This window comes from Bombina bombina, chromosome 4, assembly GCF_027579735.1.
Source record: "Bombina bombina isolate aBomBom1 chromosome 4, aBomBom1.pri, whole genome shotgun sequence".
Taxonomy (NCBI): Eukaryota; Metazoa; Chordata; class Amphibia; order Anura; family Bombinatoridae; genus Bombina; species Bombina bombina.
Genome location: NC_069502.1, coordinates 1,222,241,853 through 1,222,262,634, shown reverse-complemented (window position 1 = coordinate 1,222,262,634; position 20,782 = coordinate 1,222,241,853). Strand labels below are relative to the sequence as shown.

Sequence of the window (20,782 nt, the reverse complement as noted above, 5' to 3'; positions counted from 1 at the left end):
CCCGACTTATGGAATAGGCTGTACTTAACCTGTACTAATGACAGCATATTGTGCCACACAAGTAGTAACCCTGACTTATGGAATAGGCTGTACTTACCCTGTACTAATGACAGCACATTGTGCCACACAAGTAGTAACCCTGACTTATGAAATAGGCTGTACTTACCCTGTACTAATGACAGCACATTGTGCCACACAAGTAGTAACCCTGACTTATGGAATAGGTTGTACTTAAACCGTACTAATGACAGCACATTGTGCCACACAAGTAGTAACCCCGACTTATGGAATAGGCTGTACTTAACCTGTACTAATGACAGCATATTGTGCCACACAAGTAGTAACCCTGACTTATGGAATAGGTTGTACTTAACCTGTACTAATGACAGCACATTGTGCCACACAAGTAGTAACCCCGACTTATGGAATAGGTTGTACTTAACCTGTACTAATGACAGCATATTGTGCCACACAAGTAGTAACCCTGACTTATGGAATAGGTTGCACTTAACCTGTACTAATGACAGCATATTGTGCCACACAAGTAGTAACCCCGACTTATGGAATAGGTTGTACTTAACCTGTACTAATGACAGCACATTGTGCCACACAAGTAGTAACCCTGACTTATAGAATAGGCTGTACTTAACCTGTACAAATGACAGCACATTGTGGCACACAAGTAGTAACCCCGACTTATGGAATAGGTTGTACTTAATCTGTACTGATGACAGCACATTGTACAACACAAGTAGTAACCCCGACTTATGGAATAGGTTGTACTTAACCTGTACTGATGACAGCACATTGTGCCACACAAGTAGTAACCACGACTTATGGAATAGGTTATACTTAACCTGTACTAATGACAGCACATTGTGACACACAAGTATTAACCCTGACTTATGAAATAGGTTGTACTTAACCTGTACTAATGACAGCACATTGTGCCACACAAGTAGTTACCCCGACTTATGGAATAGGTTGTACTTAACCTGTACTAATGACAGCACACTGTGCTACACAAGTAGTAAACCTGACTTATGGAATAGGTTGTACTTAACCTTTACTAATGACAGCATATTGTGCCACACAAGTAGTAACCCCGACTTATGGAATAGGTTGTACTTAACCTGTACTAATGACAGCACACTGTGCTACACAAGTAGTAACCCTGACTTATGGAATAGGTTGTACTTAACCTTTACTAATGACAGCACATTGTGCCACACAAGTAGTAACCCTGACTTATGGAATAGTCTGTACTTAACCTGTACTATTGACAGCACATTGTGCCACACAAGTAGTAACCCCCTACTTATGAAATAGGTTGTACTTAACCTGTACTAATGACAGCACATTGTGCCACACAAGAAGTAACCCCCTACTTATGAAATAGGTTGTACTTAACCTGTACTAATGACGGCACATTGTGCCACACAAGTAGTTACCCCGACTTTTAGAATAGGCTGTACTTAACCTGTACTAATGACAGCACACTGTCTTATGGAATAGGTTGTACTTAAACCATACTAATGACAGCACATTGTGCCACACAAGTAGTAACCCCAACTTATGGAATAGGTTGTACTTAACCTGTACTAATGACAGCACACTGTGCCACACAAGTAGTAACCCTGACTTATGGAATAGGTTGTACTTAACCTTTACTAATGACAGCACATTGTGCTACACAAGTAGTTACCCCGACTTATAGAATAGGCTGTACTTAACCTGTACTAATGACAGCACATTGTGCCACACAAGTAGTAACCCCGACTTATGGAATAGGTTGTACTTAACCTGTACTAATGACAGCACATTGTGCCACACAAGTAGTAACCCCCTACTTATGAAATAGGTTGTACTTAACCTGTACTAATGACAGCACATTGTGCCACACAAGTAGTTACCCCGACTTTTAGAATAGGCTGTACTTAACCTGTACTAATGACAGCACACTGTCTTATGGAATAGGTTGTACTTAAACCTTACTAATGACAGCACATTGTGCCACACAAGTAGTAACCCCAACTTATGGAATAGGTTGTACTTAACCTGTACTAATGACAGCACACTGTGCCACACAAGTAGTAACCCTGACTTATGGAATAGGTTGTACTTAACCTTTACTAATGACAGCACATTGTGCTACACAAGTAGTTACCCCGACTTATAGAATAGGCTGTACTTAACCTGTACTAATGACAGCACATTGTGCCACACAAGTAGTTACCCCGACTTATGGAATAGGCTGTACTTAACCTGTACTAATGACAGCATATTTTGCCACACAAGTAGTAACCCTGACTTATGGAATAGGTTGTACTTAACCTGTACTAATGACAGCACATTGTGCCACACAAGTAGTAACCCCGACTTATGGAATAGGTTGTACTTAAACCGTACTAATGACAGCACATTGTACCACACAAGTAGTAACCCTGACTTATGGAATAGGTTGTACTTAACCTGTACTAATGACAGCACATTGTGCCACACAAGTAGTAACCCTGACTTATGGAATAGGTTGTACTTAACCTGTACTAATGACAGCACATTGTGCCACACAAGTAGTAACCCCGACTTATGGAATAGGTTGTACTTAAACCGTACTAATGACAGCACATTGTACCACACAAGTAGTAACCCTGACTTATGGAATAGGTTGTACTTAAACCGTACTAATGACAGCACATTGTGCCACACAAGTAGTAACCCTGACTTATGAAATAGGTTGTACTTAACCTGTACTAATGACAGCACATTGTGCCACACAAGTAGTAACCCTGACTTATGAAATAGGTTGTACTTAACCTGTACTAATGACAGCATATTGTACCACACAAGTAGTAACCCAGACTTATGGAATAGGCTGTACTTAACCTGTACTAATGACAGCACATTGTGCCACACAAGTAGTAACCCTGACTTATGGAATAGGTTGTACTTAAACCGTACTAATGACAGCACATTGTTCCACACAAGTAGTAACCCCGACTTATGGAATAGGTTGTACTTAACCTGTACTAATGACAGCACATTGTGCCACACAAGTAGTAACCCTGACTTATGGAATAGGTTGTACTTAACCTGTACTAATGACAGCACATTGTGCCACACAAGTAGTAACGCTGACTTATGAAATAGGCTGTACTTAACCTGTACTAATGACAACACATTGTGCCACACAAGTAGTAACCCTGACTTATGGAATAGGTTGTACTTAAACCGTACTAATGACAGCACATTGTGCCACACAAGTAGTAACCCCGACTTATGGAATAGGCTGTACTTAACCTGTACTAATGACAGCATATTGTGCCACACAAGTAGTAACCCTGACTTATGGAATAGGTTGTACTTAACCTGTACTAATGACAGCACATTGTGCCACACAAGTAGTAACCCCGACTTATGGAATAGGTTGTACTTAACCTGTACTAATGACAGCATATTGTGCCACACAAGTAGTAACCCTGACTTATGGAATAGGTTGCACTTAACCTGTACTAATGACAGCATATTGTGCCACACAAGTAGTAACCCCGACTTATGGAATAGGTTGTACTTAACCTGTACTAATGACAGCACATTGTGCCACACAAGTAGTAACCCTGACTTATAGAATAGGCTGTACTTAACCTGTACTAATGACAGCACATTGTGGCACACAAGTAGTAACCCCGACTTATGGAATAGGTTGTACTTAATCTGTACTGATGACAGCACATTGTACCACACAAGTAGTAACCCCGACTTATGGAATAGGTTGTACTTAACCTGTACTGATGACAGCACATTGTGCCACACAAGTAGTAACCACGACTTATGGAATAGGTTGTACTTAACCTGTACTAATGACAGCACATTGTGACACACAAGTATTAACCCTGACTTATGAAATAGGTTGTACTTAACCTGTACTAATGACAGCACACTGTGCTACACAAGTAGTAAACCTGACTTATGGAATAGGTTGTACTTAACCTTTACTAATGACAGCATATTGTGCCACACAAGTAGTAACCCCGACTTATGGAATAGGTTGTACTTAACCTGTACTAATGACAGCACACTGTGCTTCACAAGTAGTAACCCTGACTTATGGAATAGGTTGTACTTAACCTTTACTAATGACAGCACATTGTGCCACACAAGTAGTAACCCTGACTTATGGAATAGTCTGTACTTAACCTGTACTATTGACAGCACATTGTGCCACACAAGAAGTAACCCTGACTTATGGAATAGGTTGTACTTAACCTGTACTAATGACAGCACATTGTGCCACACAAGAAGTAACCCTGACTTATGGAATAGGTTGTACTTAACCTGTACTAATGACAGCACATTGTGCCACACAAGAAGTAACCCTGACTTATGGAATAGGTTGTACTTAAACCGTACTAATGACAGTACATTGTGCCACACAAGTAGTAACCCCAACTTATGGAATAGGTTGTACTTAATCTGTACTAATGACAGCACACTGTGCCACACAAGTAGTAACCCTGACTTATGGAATAGGTTGTACTTAACCTTTACTAATGACAGCACATTGTGCCACACAAGTAGTAACCCTGACTTATGGAATAGGTTGTACTTAACCTTTACTAATGACAGCACATTGTGCCACACAAGTAGTAACCCTGACTTAGGGAATAGGTTGTACTTAACCTGTACTAATGACAGCACATTGTGCCACACAAGTAGTAACCCTGACTTATGGAATAGGTTGTACTTAATCTTTACTAATGACAGCACACTGTGCCACACAAATAGTAACCCTGACTTATGGAATAGGTTGTACTTAACCTGTACTAATGACAGCACATTGTGCCACACAAGTGGGGGTACAGTAGTTGTGAGACTGAAGCACGTGCCGGGTTATAGGGTAAAAATATAATGCTTGTTTTGTTATGGAGGATACGGCCAGTGACTGGTATGTACACATGTATGTCTTTTCCTGATTGGCTCACCATCTGTATTCTCATCTGCAGTAGCCCAGGACAACCACTATTGCTATATATTTAACACATTTGCATACACAGTAATATAAATTACTGACGAATCAGTTTTTTATATTTACATCAGAATGACCCTTTAACAAACTGCACATGACTTACCTGGCTTCTGGCTGTGCATGACAAGGTCACTTATCTTTATACAGCACTGAGGTGTTGCTTATCACTGGATATTAATATTTTGGATGTGTCTTGATGCTGACTGCTCTGATGGTGACTTATTTTACCACCAACCAAACATCAGATTGCAGCTTATAGTGTATGGTGCCATCATTTTCTTTTAGCACAATTAACCAGTCAAGATCTTCAGACTTCTACAAATAGAGGAGGAACCACCTGAGCCTGGGATCTTACTAATGTCTGCTAATTAGGTGCTGCTCAGAGCTGTGGGACTAAATTGGGTCACGGCACCAATATTGAGGTTTAATGTTACTGGTGCCCACTACCTGGTACTGACCTGAAACTGGATTAATATTAGGTGAAATCATCTTAGACAACAAACAAGGAACAATGTATCTGTGACCCGAACTAGAAAACAAAGGTGACAGGCTGACAGTCTTCTTTCCAACACCAGGTGACCGGCTGATAGTATACTTACTAACACCAGGTGACCGGCTCATAGTATACTTACCAACACCAGGTGACCGGCTGACAGTATACTTACTAACACCAGGTGACAGGCTGACAGTATACTTACCACCACCAGGTGACAGGCTGACAGTATACTTACCAACACCAGGTGACAGGCTGACAGTATACTTACCAACACCAGGTGACAGGCTGATAGTATACTTACTAACACCAGGTGACCGGCTGACAGTATACTTTCCAACACCAGGTGACCGGCTGATAGTATACTTACTAACACCAGGTGACCGGCTGATAGTATACTTACCAACACCAGGTGACCGGCTGATAGTATACTTACCAACACCAGGTGACAGGCTGATAGTATACTTACTAACACCAGGTGACCGGCTGACAGTATACTTACCACCACCAGGTGACAGGCTGACAGTATACTTACCAACACCAGGTGACCGGCTGACAGTATACTTTCCAACACCAGGTGACCGGCTGACAGTATACTTTCCAACACCAGGTGACAGGCTGACAGTATACTTACCAACACCAGGTGACCGGCTGACAGTATACTTTCCAACACCAGGTGACAGGCTGACAGTATACTTACCAACACCAGGTGACAGGCTGACAGTATACTTTCCAACACCAGGTGACAGGCTGACAGTATACTTACCAACACCAGGTGACCGGCTGATAGTATACTTACCAACACCAGGTGACCGGCTGACAGTATACTTACCAACACCAGGTGACCGGCTGACAGTATACTTACTAACACCAGGTGACAGGCTGACAGTATACTTACTAACACCAGGTGACCGGCTGATAGTATACTTACTAACACCAGGTGACCGGCTCATAGTATACTTACCAACACCAGGTGACAGGCTGACAGTATACTTACTAACACCAGGTGACAGGCTGACAGTATACTTACCACCACCAGGTGACAGGCTGACAGTATACTTACCAACACCAGGTGACAGGCTGACAGTATACTTACCAACACCAGGTGACAGGCTGATAGTATACTTACTAACACCAGGTGACCGGCTGACAGTATACTTTCCAACACCAGGTGACCGGATGACAGTATACTTTCCAACACCAGGTGACCGGCTGATAGTATACTTACTAACACCAGGTGACCGGCTGATAGTATACTTACCAACACCAGGTGACCGGCTGATAGTATACTTACCAACACCAGGTGACAGGCTGATAGTATACTTACCACCACCAGGTGACAGGCTGACAGTATACTTACCAACACCAGGTGACAGGCTGACAGTATACTTTCCAACACCAGGTGACAGGCTGACAGTATACTTTACAACAACAGGTGACCGGCTGACAGTATACTTTCCAACACCAGGTGACAGGCTGACAGTATACTTACCAACACCAGGTGACCGGCTGACAGTATACTTTCCAACACCAGGTGACAGGCTGACAGTATACTTACCAACACCAGGTGACAGGCTGACAGTATACTTTCCAACACCAGGTGACAGGCTGACAGTATACTTACCAACACCAGGTGACCGGCTGATAGTATACTTACCAACACCAGGTGACCGGCTGACAGTATACTTACCAACACCAGGTGACCGGCTGACAGTATACTTACTAACACCAGGTGACAGGCTGACAGTATACTTACTAACACCAGGTGACCGGCTGATAGTATACTTACTAACACCAGGTGACCGGCTCATAGTATACTTACCAACACCAGGTGACCGGCTGACAGTATACTTACTAACACCAGGTGACAGGCTGACAGTATACTTACCACCACCAGGTGACAGGCTGACAGTATACTTACCAACACCAGGTGACAGGCTGACAGTATACTTACCAACACCAGGTGACAGGCTGATAGTATACTTACTAACACCAGGTGACCGGCTGACAGTATACTTTCCAACACCAGGTGACCGGCTGATAGTATACTTACTAACACCAGGTGACCGGCTGATAGTATACTTACCAACACCAGGTGACCGGCTGATAGTATACTTACCAACACCAGGTGACCGGCTGATAGTATACTTACCAACACCAGGTGACAGGCTGATAGTATACTTACTAACACCAGGTGACCGGCTGACAGTATACTTACCAACACCAGGTGACAGGCTGACAGTATACTTACCAACACCAGGTGACAGGCTGACAGTATACTTACCAACACCAGGTGACAGGCTGACAGTATACTTACCAACACCAGGTGACAGGCTGACAGTATACTTACCAACACCAGGTGACAGGCTGACAGTATACTTACCAACACCAGGTGACAGGCTGACAGTATACTTACCAACACCAGGTGACAGGCTGACAGTATACTTACCAACACCAGGTGACCGGCTGACAGTATACTTACCAACACCAGGTGACAGGCTAACAATATACTTACCAACACCAGGTGACAGGCTGACAGTATACTTACCAACACCAGGTGACAGGCTGACAGTATACTTACCAACACCAGGTGACAGGCTGATAGTATACTTACCAACACCAGGTGACCGGCTGATAGTATACTTACCAACACCAGGTGACAGGCTGATAGTATACTTACTAACACCAGGTGACCGGCTGACAGTATACTTACCACCACCAGGTGACAGGCTGACAGTATACTTACCAACACCAGGTGACAGGCTGACAGTATACTTACCAACACCAGGTGACAGGCTGATAGTATACTTACCAACACCAGGTGACCGGCTGACAGTATACTTACCAACACCAGGTGACAGGCTAACAGTATACTTACCAACACCAGGTGACAGGCTGATAGTATACTTACCAACACCAGGTGACCGGCTGACAGTATACTTACCACCACCAGGTGACAGGCTGACAGTATACTTACCACCACCAGGTGACAGGCTGACAGTATACTTACCAACACCAGGTGACAGGCTGACAGTATACTTACCAACACCAGGTGACAGGCTGATAGTATACTTACTAACACCAGGTGACCGGCTGACAGTATACTTTCCAACACCAGGTGACCGGCTGATAGTATACTTACTAACACCAGGTGACCGGCTGATAGTATACTTACCAACACCAGGTGACCGGCTGATAGTATACTTACCAACACCAGGTGACCGGCTGATAGTATACTTACCAACACCAGGTGACAGGCTGATAGTATACTTACTAACACCAGGTGACCGGCTGACAGTATACTTACCACCACCAGGTGACAGGCTGACAGTATACTTACCAACACCAGGTGACAGGCTGACAGTATACTTACCAACACCAGGTGACAGGCTGACAGTATACTTACCAACACCAGGTGACCGGCTGACAGTATACTTACCAACACCAGGTGACAGGCTAACAATATACTTACCAACACCAGGTGACAGGCTGACAGTATACTTACCAACACCAGGTGACAGGCTGACAGTATACTTACCAACACCAGGTGACAGGCTGATAGTATACTTACCAACACCAGGTGACCGGCTGATAGTATACTTACCAACACCAGGTGACAGGCTGATAGTATACTTACTAACACCAGGTGACCGGCTGACAGTATACTTACCACCACCAGGTGACAGGCTGACAGTATACTTACCAACACCAGGTGACAGGCTGACAGTATACTTACCAACACCAGGTGACAGGCTGATAGTATACTTACCAACACCAGGTGACCGGCTGACAGTATACTTACCAACACCAGGTGACAGGCTAACAGTATACTTACCAACACCAGGTGACAGGCTGATAGTATACTTACCAACACCAGGTGACCGGCTGACAGTATACTTACCACCACCAGGTGACAGGCTGACAGTATACTTACCAACACCAGGTGACAGGCTGACAGTATACTTACCAACACCAGGTGACAGGCTGATAGTATACTTACCAACACCAGGTGACAGGCTGACAGTATACTTACCAACACCAGGTGACAGGCTGACAGTATACTTACCAACACCAGGTGACCGGCTGACAGTATACTTACCAACACCAGGTGACCGGCTGACAGTATACTTACCAACACCATGTAGCAGGCTGACAGTATACGTTCCAACACCAGGTGACCGGCTGATAGTATACTTACCAACACCAGGTGACAGGCTGACAGTATACTTACCAACACCAGGTGACAGGCTGACAGTATACTTGCCAACACCAGGTGACAGGCTGACAGTATACTTACCAACACCAGGTGACAGGCTGACAGTATACTTACCAACACCAGGTGACAGGCTGACAGTATACTTACCAACACCAGGTGATAGGCTGACAGTATACTTACCAACACCAGGTGATAGGCTGACAGTATACTTTCCAACACCAGGTGACAGGCTGACAGTATACTTTCCAACACCAGGTGACAGGCTGACAGTATACTTACCAACACCAGGTGACCGGCTGACAGTATACTTACCAACACCAGGTGACAGGCTGACAGTATACTTACCAACACCAGGTGACAGGCTGACAGTATACTTACCAACACCAGGTGACCGGTTGACAGTATACTTACCAACACCAGGTGACCGGCTGACAGTATACTTACCAACACCAGGTGACAGGCTGACAGTATACTTTCCAACACCAGGTGACAGGCTGACCGTATACTTACCAACACCAGGTGACCGGCTGACAGTATACTTACCAACACCAGGTGACAGGCTGACAGTATACTTACCAACACCAGGTGACAGGCTGACAGTATACTTACCAACACCAGGTGACCGGCTGACAGTATACTTACCAACACCAGGTGACCAGCTGACAGTATATTTACCAACACCAGGTGACAGGCTGACAGTATACTTACCAACACCAGGTGACAGGCTGACAGTATACTTACCAACACCAGGTGACAGGCTGACAGTATACTTTCCAACACCAGGTGACCGGCTGACAGTATACTTACTAACAACAGGTGACAGACTGACAGTATACTTACCAACACCAGGTGACCGGCTGACAGTATACTTACCAACACCAGGTGACCGGCTGACAGTATACTTACCAACACCAGGTGACCGGCTGACAGTATACTTACCAACACCATGTAGCAGGCTGACAGTATACTTTCCAACACCAGGTGACCGGCTGATAGTATACTTACCAACACCAGGTGACAGGCTGACAGTATACTTACCAACACCAGGTGACAGGCTGACAGTATACTTACTAACACCAGGTGACCGGCTGATAGTATACTTACCAACACCAGGTGACAGGCTGACAGTATACTTGCCAACACCAGGTGACAGGCTGACAGTATACTTTCCAACACCAGGTGACAGGCTGACAGTATACTTACCAACACCAGGTGACAGGATGACAGTATACTTTCCAACACCAAGTGACAGGCTGACAGTATACTTACCAACACCAGGTGACAGGCTGACAGTATACTTACCAACACCAGGTGACAGGCTGACAGTATACTTTCCAACACCAGGTGACAGGCTGACAGTATACTTTCCAACACCAGGTGACAGGCTGACAGTATACTTACCAACACCAGGTGACCAGCTGACAGTATACTTACCAACACCAGGTGACAGGCTGACAGTATACTTACCAACACCAGGTGACAGGCTGACAGTATACTTACCAACACCAGGTGACCGGCTGACAGTATACTTACCAACACCAGGTGACAGGCTGACAGTATACTTACCAACACCAGGTGACAGGCTGACAGTATACTTACCAACACCAGGTGACAGGCTGACAGTATACTTACCAACACCATGTGACCAGCTGACAGTATACTTACCAACACCAGGTGACAGGCTGACAGTATACTTACCAACACCAGGTGACAGGCTGACAGTATACTTTCCAACACCAGGTGACAGGCTGACAGTATACTTACTAACAACAGGTGACAGACTGACAGTATACTTACCAACACCAGGTGACCGTCTGACAGTATACTTACCAACACCAGGTGACCGGCTGACAGTATACTTACTAACAACAGGTGACAGGCTGACAGTATACTTTCCAACACCAGGTGACAGGCTGACAGTATACTTACCAACACCAGGTGACCGGCTGACAGTATACTTTCCAACACCAGGTGACCGGCTGACAGTATACTTTCCAACACCAAGTGACAGGCTGACAGTATACTTACTAACACCAGGTGACCGGCTGACAGTATACTTACCAACACCAGGTGACAGGCTGACAGTATACTTACCAACACCAGGTGACCAGCTGACAGTATACTTACCAACACCAGGTGACAGGCTGACAGTATACTTACCAACACCAGGTGACAGGCTGACAGTATACTTACCAACACCAGGTGACAGGCTGACAGTATACTTTCCAACACCAGGTGACAGGCTGACAGTATACTTACTAACAACAGGTGACAGACTGACAGTATACTTACCAACACCAGGTGACCGGCTGACAGTATACTTACCAACACCAGGTGACAGGCTGACAGTATACTTACCAACACCAGGTGACAGGCTGACAGTATACTTACCAACACCAGGTGACCGGCTGACAGTATACTTACCAACACCAGGTGACCAGCTGACAGTATATTTACCAAACACCAGGTGACAGGCTGACAGTATACTTACCAACACCAGGTGACAGGCTGACAGTATACTTACCAACACCAGGTGACAGGCTGACAGTATACTTTCCAACACCAGGTGACCGGCTGACAGTATACTTACTAACAACAGGTGACAGACTGACAGTATACTTACCAACACCAGGTGACCGGCTGACAGTATACTTACCAACACCAGGTGACCGGCTGACAGTATACTTACCAACACCAGGTGACCGGCTGACAGTATACTTACCAACACCAGGTGACCGGCTGACAGTATACTTACCAACACCATGTAGCAGGCTGACAGTATACTTTCCAACACCAGGTGACCGGCTGATAGTATACTTACCAACACCAGGTGACAGGCTGACAGTATACTTACCAACACCAGGTGACAGGCTGACAGTATACTTACTAACACCAGGTGACCGGCTGATAGTATACTTACCAACACCAGGTGACAGGCTGACAGTATACTTGCCAACACCAGGTGACAGGCTGACAGTATACTTGCCAACACCAGGTGACAGGCTGACAGTATACTTACCAACACCAGGTGACAGGATGACAGTATACTTTCCAACACCAAGTGACAGGCTGACAGTATACTTACCAACACCAGGTGACAGGCTGACAGTATACTTACCAACACCAGGTGATAGGCTGACAGTATACTTTCCAACACCAGGTGACAGGCTGACAGTATACTTTCCAACACCAGGTGACAGGCTGACAGTATACTTACCAACACCAGGTGACCAGCTGACAGTATACTTACCAACACCAGGTGACAGGCTGACAGTATACTTACCAACACCAGGTGACAGGCTGACAGTATACTTACCAACACCAGGTGACCGGCTGACAGTATACTTACCAACACCAGGTGACAGGCTGACAGTATACTTACCAACACCAGGTGACCGGCTGACAGTATACTTACCAACACCAGGTGACAGGCTGACAGTATACTTACCAACACCAGGTGACCGGCTGACAGTATACTTACCAACACCAGGTGACAGGCTGACAGTATACTTACCAACACCAGGTGACAGGCTGACAGTATACTTTCCAACACCAGGTGACAGGCTGACAGTATACTTACTAACAACAGGTGACAGACTGACAGTATACTTACCAACACCAGGTGACCGTCTGACAGTATACTTACCAACACCAGGTGACCGGCTGACAGTATACTTACTAACAACAGGTGACAGGCTGACAGTATACTTTCCAACACCAGGTGACAGGCTGACAGTATACTTACCAACACCAGGTGACCGGCTGACAGTATACTTTCCAACACCAGGTGACCGGCTGACAGTATACTTTCCAACACCAGGTGACAGGCTGACAGTATACTTACTAACACCAGGTGACCGGCTGACAGTATACTTACCAACACCAGGTGACAGGCTGACAGTATACTTACCAACACCAGGTGACCAGCTGACAGTATACTTACCAACACCAGGTGACAGGCTGACAGTATACTTACCAACACCAGGTGACAGGCTGACAGTATACTTACCAACACCAGGTGACAGGCTGACAGTATACTTTCCAACACCAGGTGACAGGCTGACAGTATACTTACTAACAACAGGTGACAGACTGACAGTATACTTACCAACACCAGGTGACCGGCTGACAGTATACTTACCAACACCAGGTGACCGGCTGACAGTATACTTACTAACAACAGGTGACAGGCTGACAGTATACTTACCAACACCAGGTGACCGGCTGACAGTATACTTACCAACACCAGGTGACCGGCTGACAGTATACTTTCCAACACCAGGTGACAGGCTGACAGTATACTTACTAACACCAGGTGACCGGCTGACAGTATACTTACTAACAACAGGTGACAGGCTGACAGTATACTTTCCAACACCAGGTGACAGGCTGACAGTATACTTACCAACACCAGGTGACAGGCTGAGAGTGGTAAGACCAGAGTACAAGGCCAGACTCTTCTACCATATGTGATCTTTTGAATTCAGAGCTTGCTGGTGCTAAATGAAGGGACCCTGGGTAATCTTATTCTAGTTGTCCTTGTGCACAGAGATGGGAATGGGAATCGTTTTATATTAAGTCAGAGCATAAACCTAGAATGTATTCTTTTACATTTGATTATGAAGCATGACCCAAATAGATATTTCATACAGGAATATTTTATCCCTTTGTAGCACATCTGGATGCTAGAAAAACTCTTATCTCCCAGTTTAGCTATCAGGGTATTGCGCCCATCTTCTACTACAAGTGGCACCTTCTTGCTGTGTCCTCATGACAATGTCTTGTCTGTCCCTCACAGCCAGGTAAGGACAGCAAGCTCCTCCCACTGCTGATTGTGCTACGCGTCGTGTTCCTGCCGCTCTTCATGTTGTGCAATGTGCAACCTCGGAAATTCCTCCCTGTGCTCCTCGCCCACGATGCCTGGTACATCTGCATCATGATCCTGTTTGCCGTGTCCAATGGGTACCTCGCCAGCCTGTGCATGTGCTTCGGTCCCAAGTGAGTATATGGCATCTGCCTCTTGTCTAGGTCCTGTTGTCCCTGTCTCCTCATATTAAGCTTTTTATGTCATTGCTATATTGTGTTCCCATCCTGTTTCTTCTCATTCCCCTCTATCATCTCTCCCTTTCATTTCCTCACCCCGTGTATAGGTTTTATGTCTTACTAATGCTATATTGTGTTCCTCTCATGTCTGTAACTTGTACTAATGCTATATTGTGTTCTTCTCATGTCTGTAACTTGTACTAATGCTATATAGTGTTCCTCTCATGTCTGTAACTTGTACTAATGCCATATTGTGTTCCTCTCATGTCTCTAACTTGTACTAATGCTATATAGTGTTCTTCTCATGTCTGTAACTTGTACTAATGCTATATTGTGTTCCTCTCATGTCTGTAACTTGTACTAATGCTATATTGTGTTCCTCTCATGTCTGTAACTTGTACTAATGCTATATTGTGTTCCTCTCATGTCTGTAACTTGTACTAATGCTATATTGTGTTCCTCTCATGTCTGTAACTTGTACTAATGCTATATTGTGTTCCTCTCATGTCTGTAACTTGTACTAATGCTATATTGTGTTCCTCTCATGTCTGTAACTTGTACTAATGCTATATAGTGTTCTTCTCATGTCTGTAACTTGTACTAATGCTATATTGTGTTCCTCTCATGTCTGTAACGTGTACTAATGCTATATTGTGTTCTTCTCATGTCTGTAACTTGTACTAATGCTATATTGTGTTCCTCTCATGTCTGTAACTTGTACTAATGCTATATTGTGTTCCTCTCATGTCTGTAACTTGTACTAATGCTATATAGTGTTCCTCCTCATGTCTGTAACTTGTACTAATGCTATATTGTGTTCCTCTCATGTCTGTAACTTGTACTAATGCTATATAGTGTTCCTCTCATGTCTGTAACTTGTACTAATGCTATATTGTGTTCCTCTCATGTCTGTAACTTGTACTAATGCTATATTGTGTTCCTCTCATGTCTGTAACTTGTACTAATGCTATATTGTGTTCTTCTCATGTCTGTAACTTGTACTAATGCTATATAGTGTTCCTCTCATGTCTGTAACTTGTACTAATGCTATATTGTGTTCCTCTCATGTCTGTAACTTGTACTAATGCTATATTGTGTTCTTTTCATGTCTGTAACTTGTACTAATGCTATATTGTGTTCCTCTCATGTCTGTAACTTGTACTAATGCTATATTGTGTTCCTCTCATGTCTGTAACTTGTACTAATGCTATATAGTGTTCCTCTCATGTCTGTAACTTGTACTAATGCTATATAGTGTTCCTCTCATGTCTGTAACTTGTACTAATGCTATATTGTGTTCCTCTCATGTCTGTAACTTGTACTAATGCTATATAGTGTTCCTCTCATGTCTGTAACTTGTACTAATGCTATATTGTGTTCCTCTCATGTCTGTAACTTGTACTAATGCTATATTGTGTTCCTCTCATGTCTGTAACTTGTACTAATGCTATATAGTGTTCCTCTCATGTCTGTAACTTGTACTAATGCTATATTGTGTTCCTCTCATGTCTGTAACTTGTACTAATGCTATATTGTGTTCCTCTCATGTCACTAACTTGTACTAATGCTATATAGTGTTCCTCTCATGTCTGTAACTTGTACTAATGCTATATAGTGTTCCTCTCATGTCTGTAACTTGTACTAATGCTATATTGTGTTCCTCTCATGTCTGTAACTTGTACTAATGCTATATTGTGTTCCTCTCATGTCTGTAACTTGTACTAATGCTATATTGTGTTCCTCTCATGTCTGTAACTTGTACTAATGCTATATTGTGTTCCTCTCATGTCTGTAACTTGTACTAATGCTATATTGTGTTCCTCTCATGTCTGTAACTTGTACTAATGCTATATTGTGTTCCTCTCATGTCTGTAACTTGTACTAATGCTATATAGTGTTCCTCTCATGTCTGTAACTTGTACTAATGCTATATTGTGTTCTTCTCATGTCTGTAACTTGTACTAATGCTATATTGTGTTCCTCTCATGTCACTAACTTGTACTAATGCTATATTGTGTTCCTCTCATGTCTGTAACTTGTACTAATGCTATATTGTGTTCCTCTCATGTCTGTAACTTGTACTAATGCTATATTGTGTTCCTCTCATGTCTGTAACTTGTACTAATGCTATATTGTGTTCTTCTCATGTCTGTAACTTGTACTAATGCTATATTGTGTTCCTCTCATGTCTGTAACTTGTACTAATGCTATATTGTGTTCTTCTCATGTCTGTAACTTGTACTAATGCTATATAGTGTTCCTCTCATGTCTGTAACGTGTACTAATGCTATATTGTGTTCTTCTCATGTCTGTAACTTGTACTAATGCTATATAGTGTTCCTCTCATGTCTGTAACTTGTACTAATGCTATATTGTGTTCCTCTCATGTCTGTAACTTGTACTAATGCTATATTGTGTTCCTCTCATGTCTGTAACTTGTACTAATGCTATATAGTGTTCCTCTCATGTCTGTAACGTGTACTAATGCTATATAGTGTTCCTCTCATGTCTGTAACTTGTACTAATGCTATATTGTGTTCCTCTCATGTCTGTAACTTGTACTAATGCTATATTGTGTTCCTCTCATGTCTGTAACTTGTACTAATGCTATATTGTGTTCCTCTCATGTCTGTAACTTGTACTAATGCTATATTGTGTTCCTCTCATGTCTCTAACTTGTACTAATGCTATATTGTGTTCCTCTCATGTCTGTAACTTGTACTAATGCTATATTGTGTTCCTCTCATGTCTGTAACTTGTACTAATGCTATATAGTGTTCCTCTCATGTCTGTAACTTGTACTAATGCTATATTGTGTTCCTCTCATGTCTGTAACTTGTACTAATGCTATATTGTGTTCCTCTCATGTCTGTAACTTGTACTAATGCTATATTGTGTTCCTCTCATGTCTGTAACTTGTACTAATGCTATATAGTGTTCCTCTCATGTCTGTAACTTGTACTAATGCTATATTGTGTTCCTCTCATGTCTGTAACTTGTACTAATGCTATATTGTGTTCCTCTCATGTCTGTAACTTGTACTAATGCTATATTGTGTTCCTCTCATGTCTGTAACTTGTACTAATGCTATATTGTGTTCCTCTCATGTCTGTAACTTGTACTAATGCTATATTGTGTTCCTCTCATGTCTGTAACTTGTACTAATGCTATATTGTGTTCCTCTCATGTCTGTAACTTGTACTAATGCTATATTGTGTTCTTCTCATGTCTGTAACTTGTACTAATGCTATATTGTGTTCCTCTCATGTCTGTAACTTGTACTAATGCTATATTGTGTTCCTCTCATGTCTGTAACTTGTACTAATGCTATATTGTGTTCCTCTCATGTCTGTAACTTGTACTAATGCTATATAGTGTTCCTCGCATGTCTGTAACTTGTACTAATGCTATATTGTGTTCCTCTCATGTCTGTAACTTGTACTAATGCTATATAGTGTTCCTCTCGTGTCTGTAACTTGTACTAATGCTATATAGTGTTCCTCTCATGTCACTAACTTGTACTAATGCTATATTGTGTTCCTCTCATGTCTGTAACGTGTACTAATGCTATATTGTGTTCTTCTCATGTCTGTAACTTGTACTAATGCTATATAGTGTTCCTCTCATGTCTGTAACGTGTACTAATGCTATATAGTGTTCCTCTCATGTCTGTAACTTGTACTAATGCTATATTGTGTTCCTCTCATGTCTGTAACTTGTACTAATGCTATATTGTGTTCCTCTCATGTCTGTAACTTGTACTAATGCTATATAGTGTTCCTCTCATGTCTGTAACTTGTACTAATGCTATATTGTGTTCTTCTCATGTCTGTAACTTGTACTAATGCTATATAGTGTTCCTCTCATGTCTGTAACGTGTACTAATGCTATATAGTGTTCCTCTCATGTCTGTAACTTGTATTAATGCTATATAGTGTTCCTCTCATGTCTGTAACTTGTACTAATGCTATATTGTGTTCTTCTCATGTCTGTAACTTGTACTAATGCTATATTGTGTTCCTCTCATGTCTGTAACTTGTACTAATGCTATATTGTGTTCCTCTCATGTCTGTAACTTGTACTAATGCTATATAGTGTTCCTCTCGTGTCTGTAACTTGTACTAATGCTATATAGTGTTCCTCTCATGTCACTAACTTGTACTAATGCTATATTGTGTTCCTCTCATGTCTGTAACTTGTACTAATGCTATATTGTGTTCTTCTCATGTCTGTAACTTGTACTAATGCTATATAGTGTTCCTCTCATGTCTGTAACTTGTACTAATGCTATATAGTGTTCCTCTCATGTCTGTAACTTGTACTAATGCTATATAGTGTTCCTCTCATGTCTGTAACTTGTACTAATGCTATATAGTGTTCCTCTCATGTCTGTAACTTGTACTAATGCTATATTGTGTTCCTCTCATGTCTGTAACTTGTACTAATGCTATATTGTGTTCCTCTCATGTCTGTAACTTGTACTAATGCTTTGTGGTCTCGCACATATATTTCCATCTCTTATTTCTCTTTCTCCAGATGTTTTATTTTCTCCTCTTGTCTGTTTATTATCTCTCTGGTTTTTATACACATCTTCATATGCCAGTGTCTGTTTTACAGGAAGGTGGATGTGCACGAGTCTGAGGCTGCTGGGTCTATCATGGCTTTCTTCCTATCACTGGGACTGGCGCTGGGAGCTGGATTTTCCTTCCTGTTGCGGATTCTGGTCTGACGAATACATTTCCAGCGCTACCCTACCCAGATTCTCTGATTTCATTGCTACCTCTTCTCCAGAAACGCTACTTGGTATCTGCTAAGTAAGAAGCGCTCACCTGTATAAAGAAACAGACTTCATACCATCATATCTGCTGACCCATTGCTGCTTAGTGAGAAAACAATCACATCCACATGGACTTGCCATGGGCTCTTTTTTATGTTTTTTTCTCATATACAGCTGCCAGTCCATACTAAGCATTACACTTCAGCCAGACTCACCTTACGCACTAGTACCTGATGCTACGGTCCCTCAGGGGCGGATACCACAAGGGCACTCAGAGGTGCTGTAGATAGTGTCAAGAAGGCTTCATACAAATACATCTGTTTGCCAGGACACCATGATGTGACCATCACTGCTAGTAGTAACATCTTCTTGTTACAGCACCAGGGAATGGGACTGCCATGTATCAATGTGACACTGAGGGCTTTATAGATCCATGAACCATCATTCAACATTCGGAATCTGCTTGTACAATAAAAAGTATTAAACTGCCATGCACTCTTAACCCCTGAACTGCCACAGTGCTGCATATACCACAAGTTTAGGTCCTCCCTATTTCACCATATCTTTAGGCTGCATTTGAAGTTTACAGATAAAAGATGGCTGGACAGCCCCTGATAAAACGTATAATATTCTTTGTATTTTTATACATATCTAGATATGCCTATATAAATATATATACTTCTTTTTTCTAGCTGCATTGTTGTGTTCAGAATGTTCCTCTGTTGTGACTTCCTGTGATTTCCGTTACTAGGACAGACTTATTTTAGCGAATTAGCCACACGTTGAGGAAACAATCATTTTAATAACTTATAATAGTAACTTTCTAAATCTAAAACATTTATTGTAACAATTTTCATGTATTTTGCCTCTTATATAAACAGATTTGATTCTTTTTGTGAAGGCTTCGTATATTTATTTGCTTCACCTCACGAACATCTGTCTTTACATAAAACCATTTCTCTGAACGTCTTGCTGCAATTACCAGGAGTTTAGCGGGACAGGATATTCCCATGAAAATCACATAGTGCAATATATGTATGTACGGTGAGAGCTAGCGGCTCTAGTGAAATCAATGTATGTACGGTGAGAGCTAGCGGCACTAGTGCAATATATGTATGTACGGTGAGAGCTAGCGGCACTAGTGCAATATATGTATGTACGGTGAGAGCTAGCGGCACTAGTGCAATATATGTATGTACGGTGAGAACTAGCGGCTCTAGTGCAATA

General features: G+C 42.7%; 1 protein-coding gene across 2 annotated transcripts in view; it reads left to right on the top strand.

Moving 5' to 3' along the window:
- The window catches only part of SLC29A1 (solute carrier family 29 member 1 (Augustine blood group)), a 524,950-nt gene extending 504,495 nt beyond the window's left edge, over positions 1–20,455 (top strand). For both annotated transcript variants that reach the window (XM_053712749.1, XM_053712750.1), the window contains 2 exons: positions 14,534–14,733; positions 19,396–20,455. In XM_053712749.1, coding sequence (XP_053568724.1) covers positions 14,534–14,733; positions 19,396–19,507 — 312 coding nt within the window. In that variant the 3' untranslated portion in view covers positions 19,508–20,455. The remainder of the gene's footprint in view (positions 1–14,533; positions 14,734–19,395) is intronic.
- The last annotated feature ends 327 nt before the right edge of the window (positions 20,456–20,782 follow it).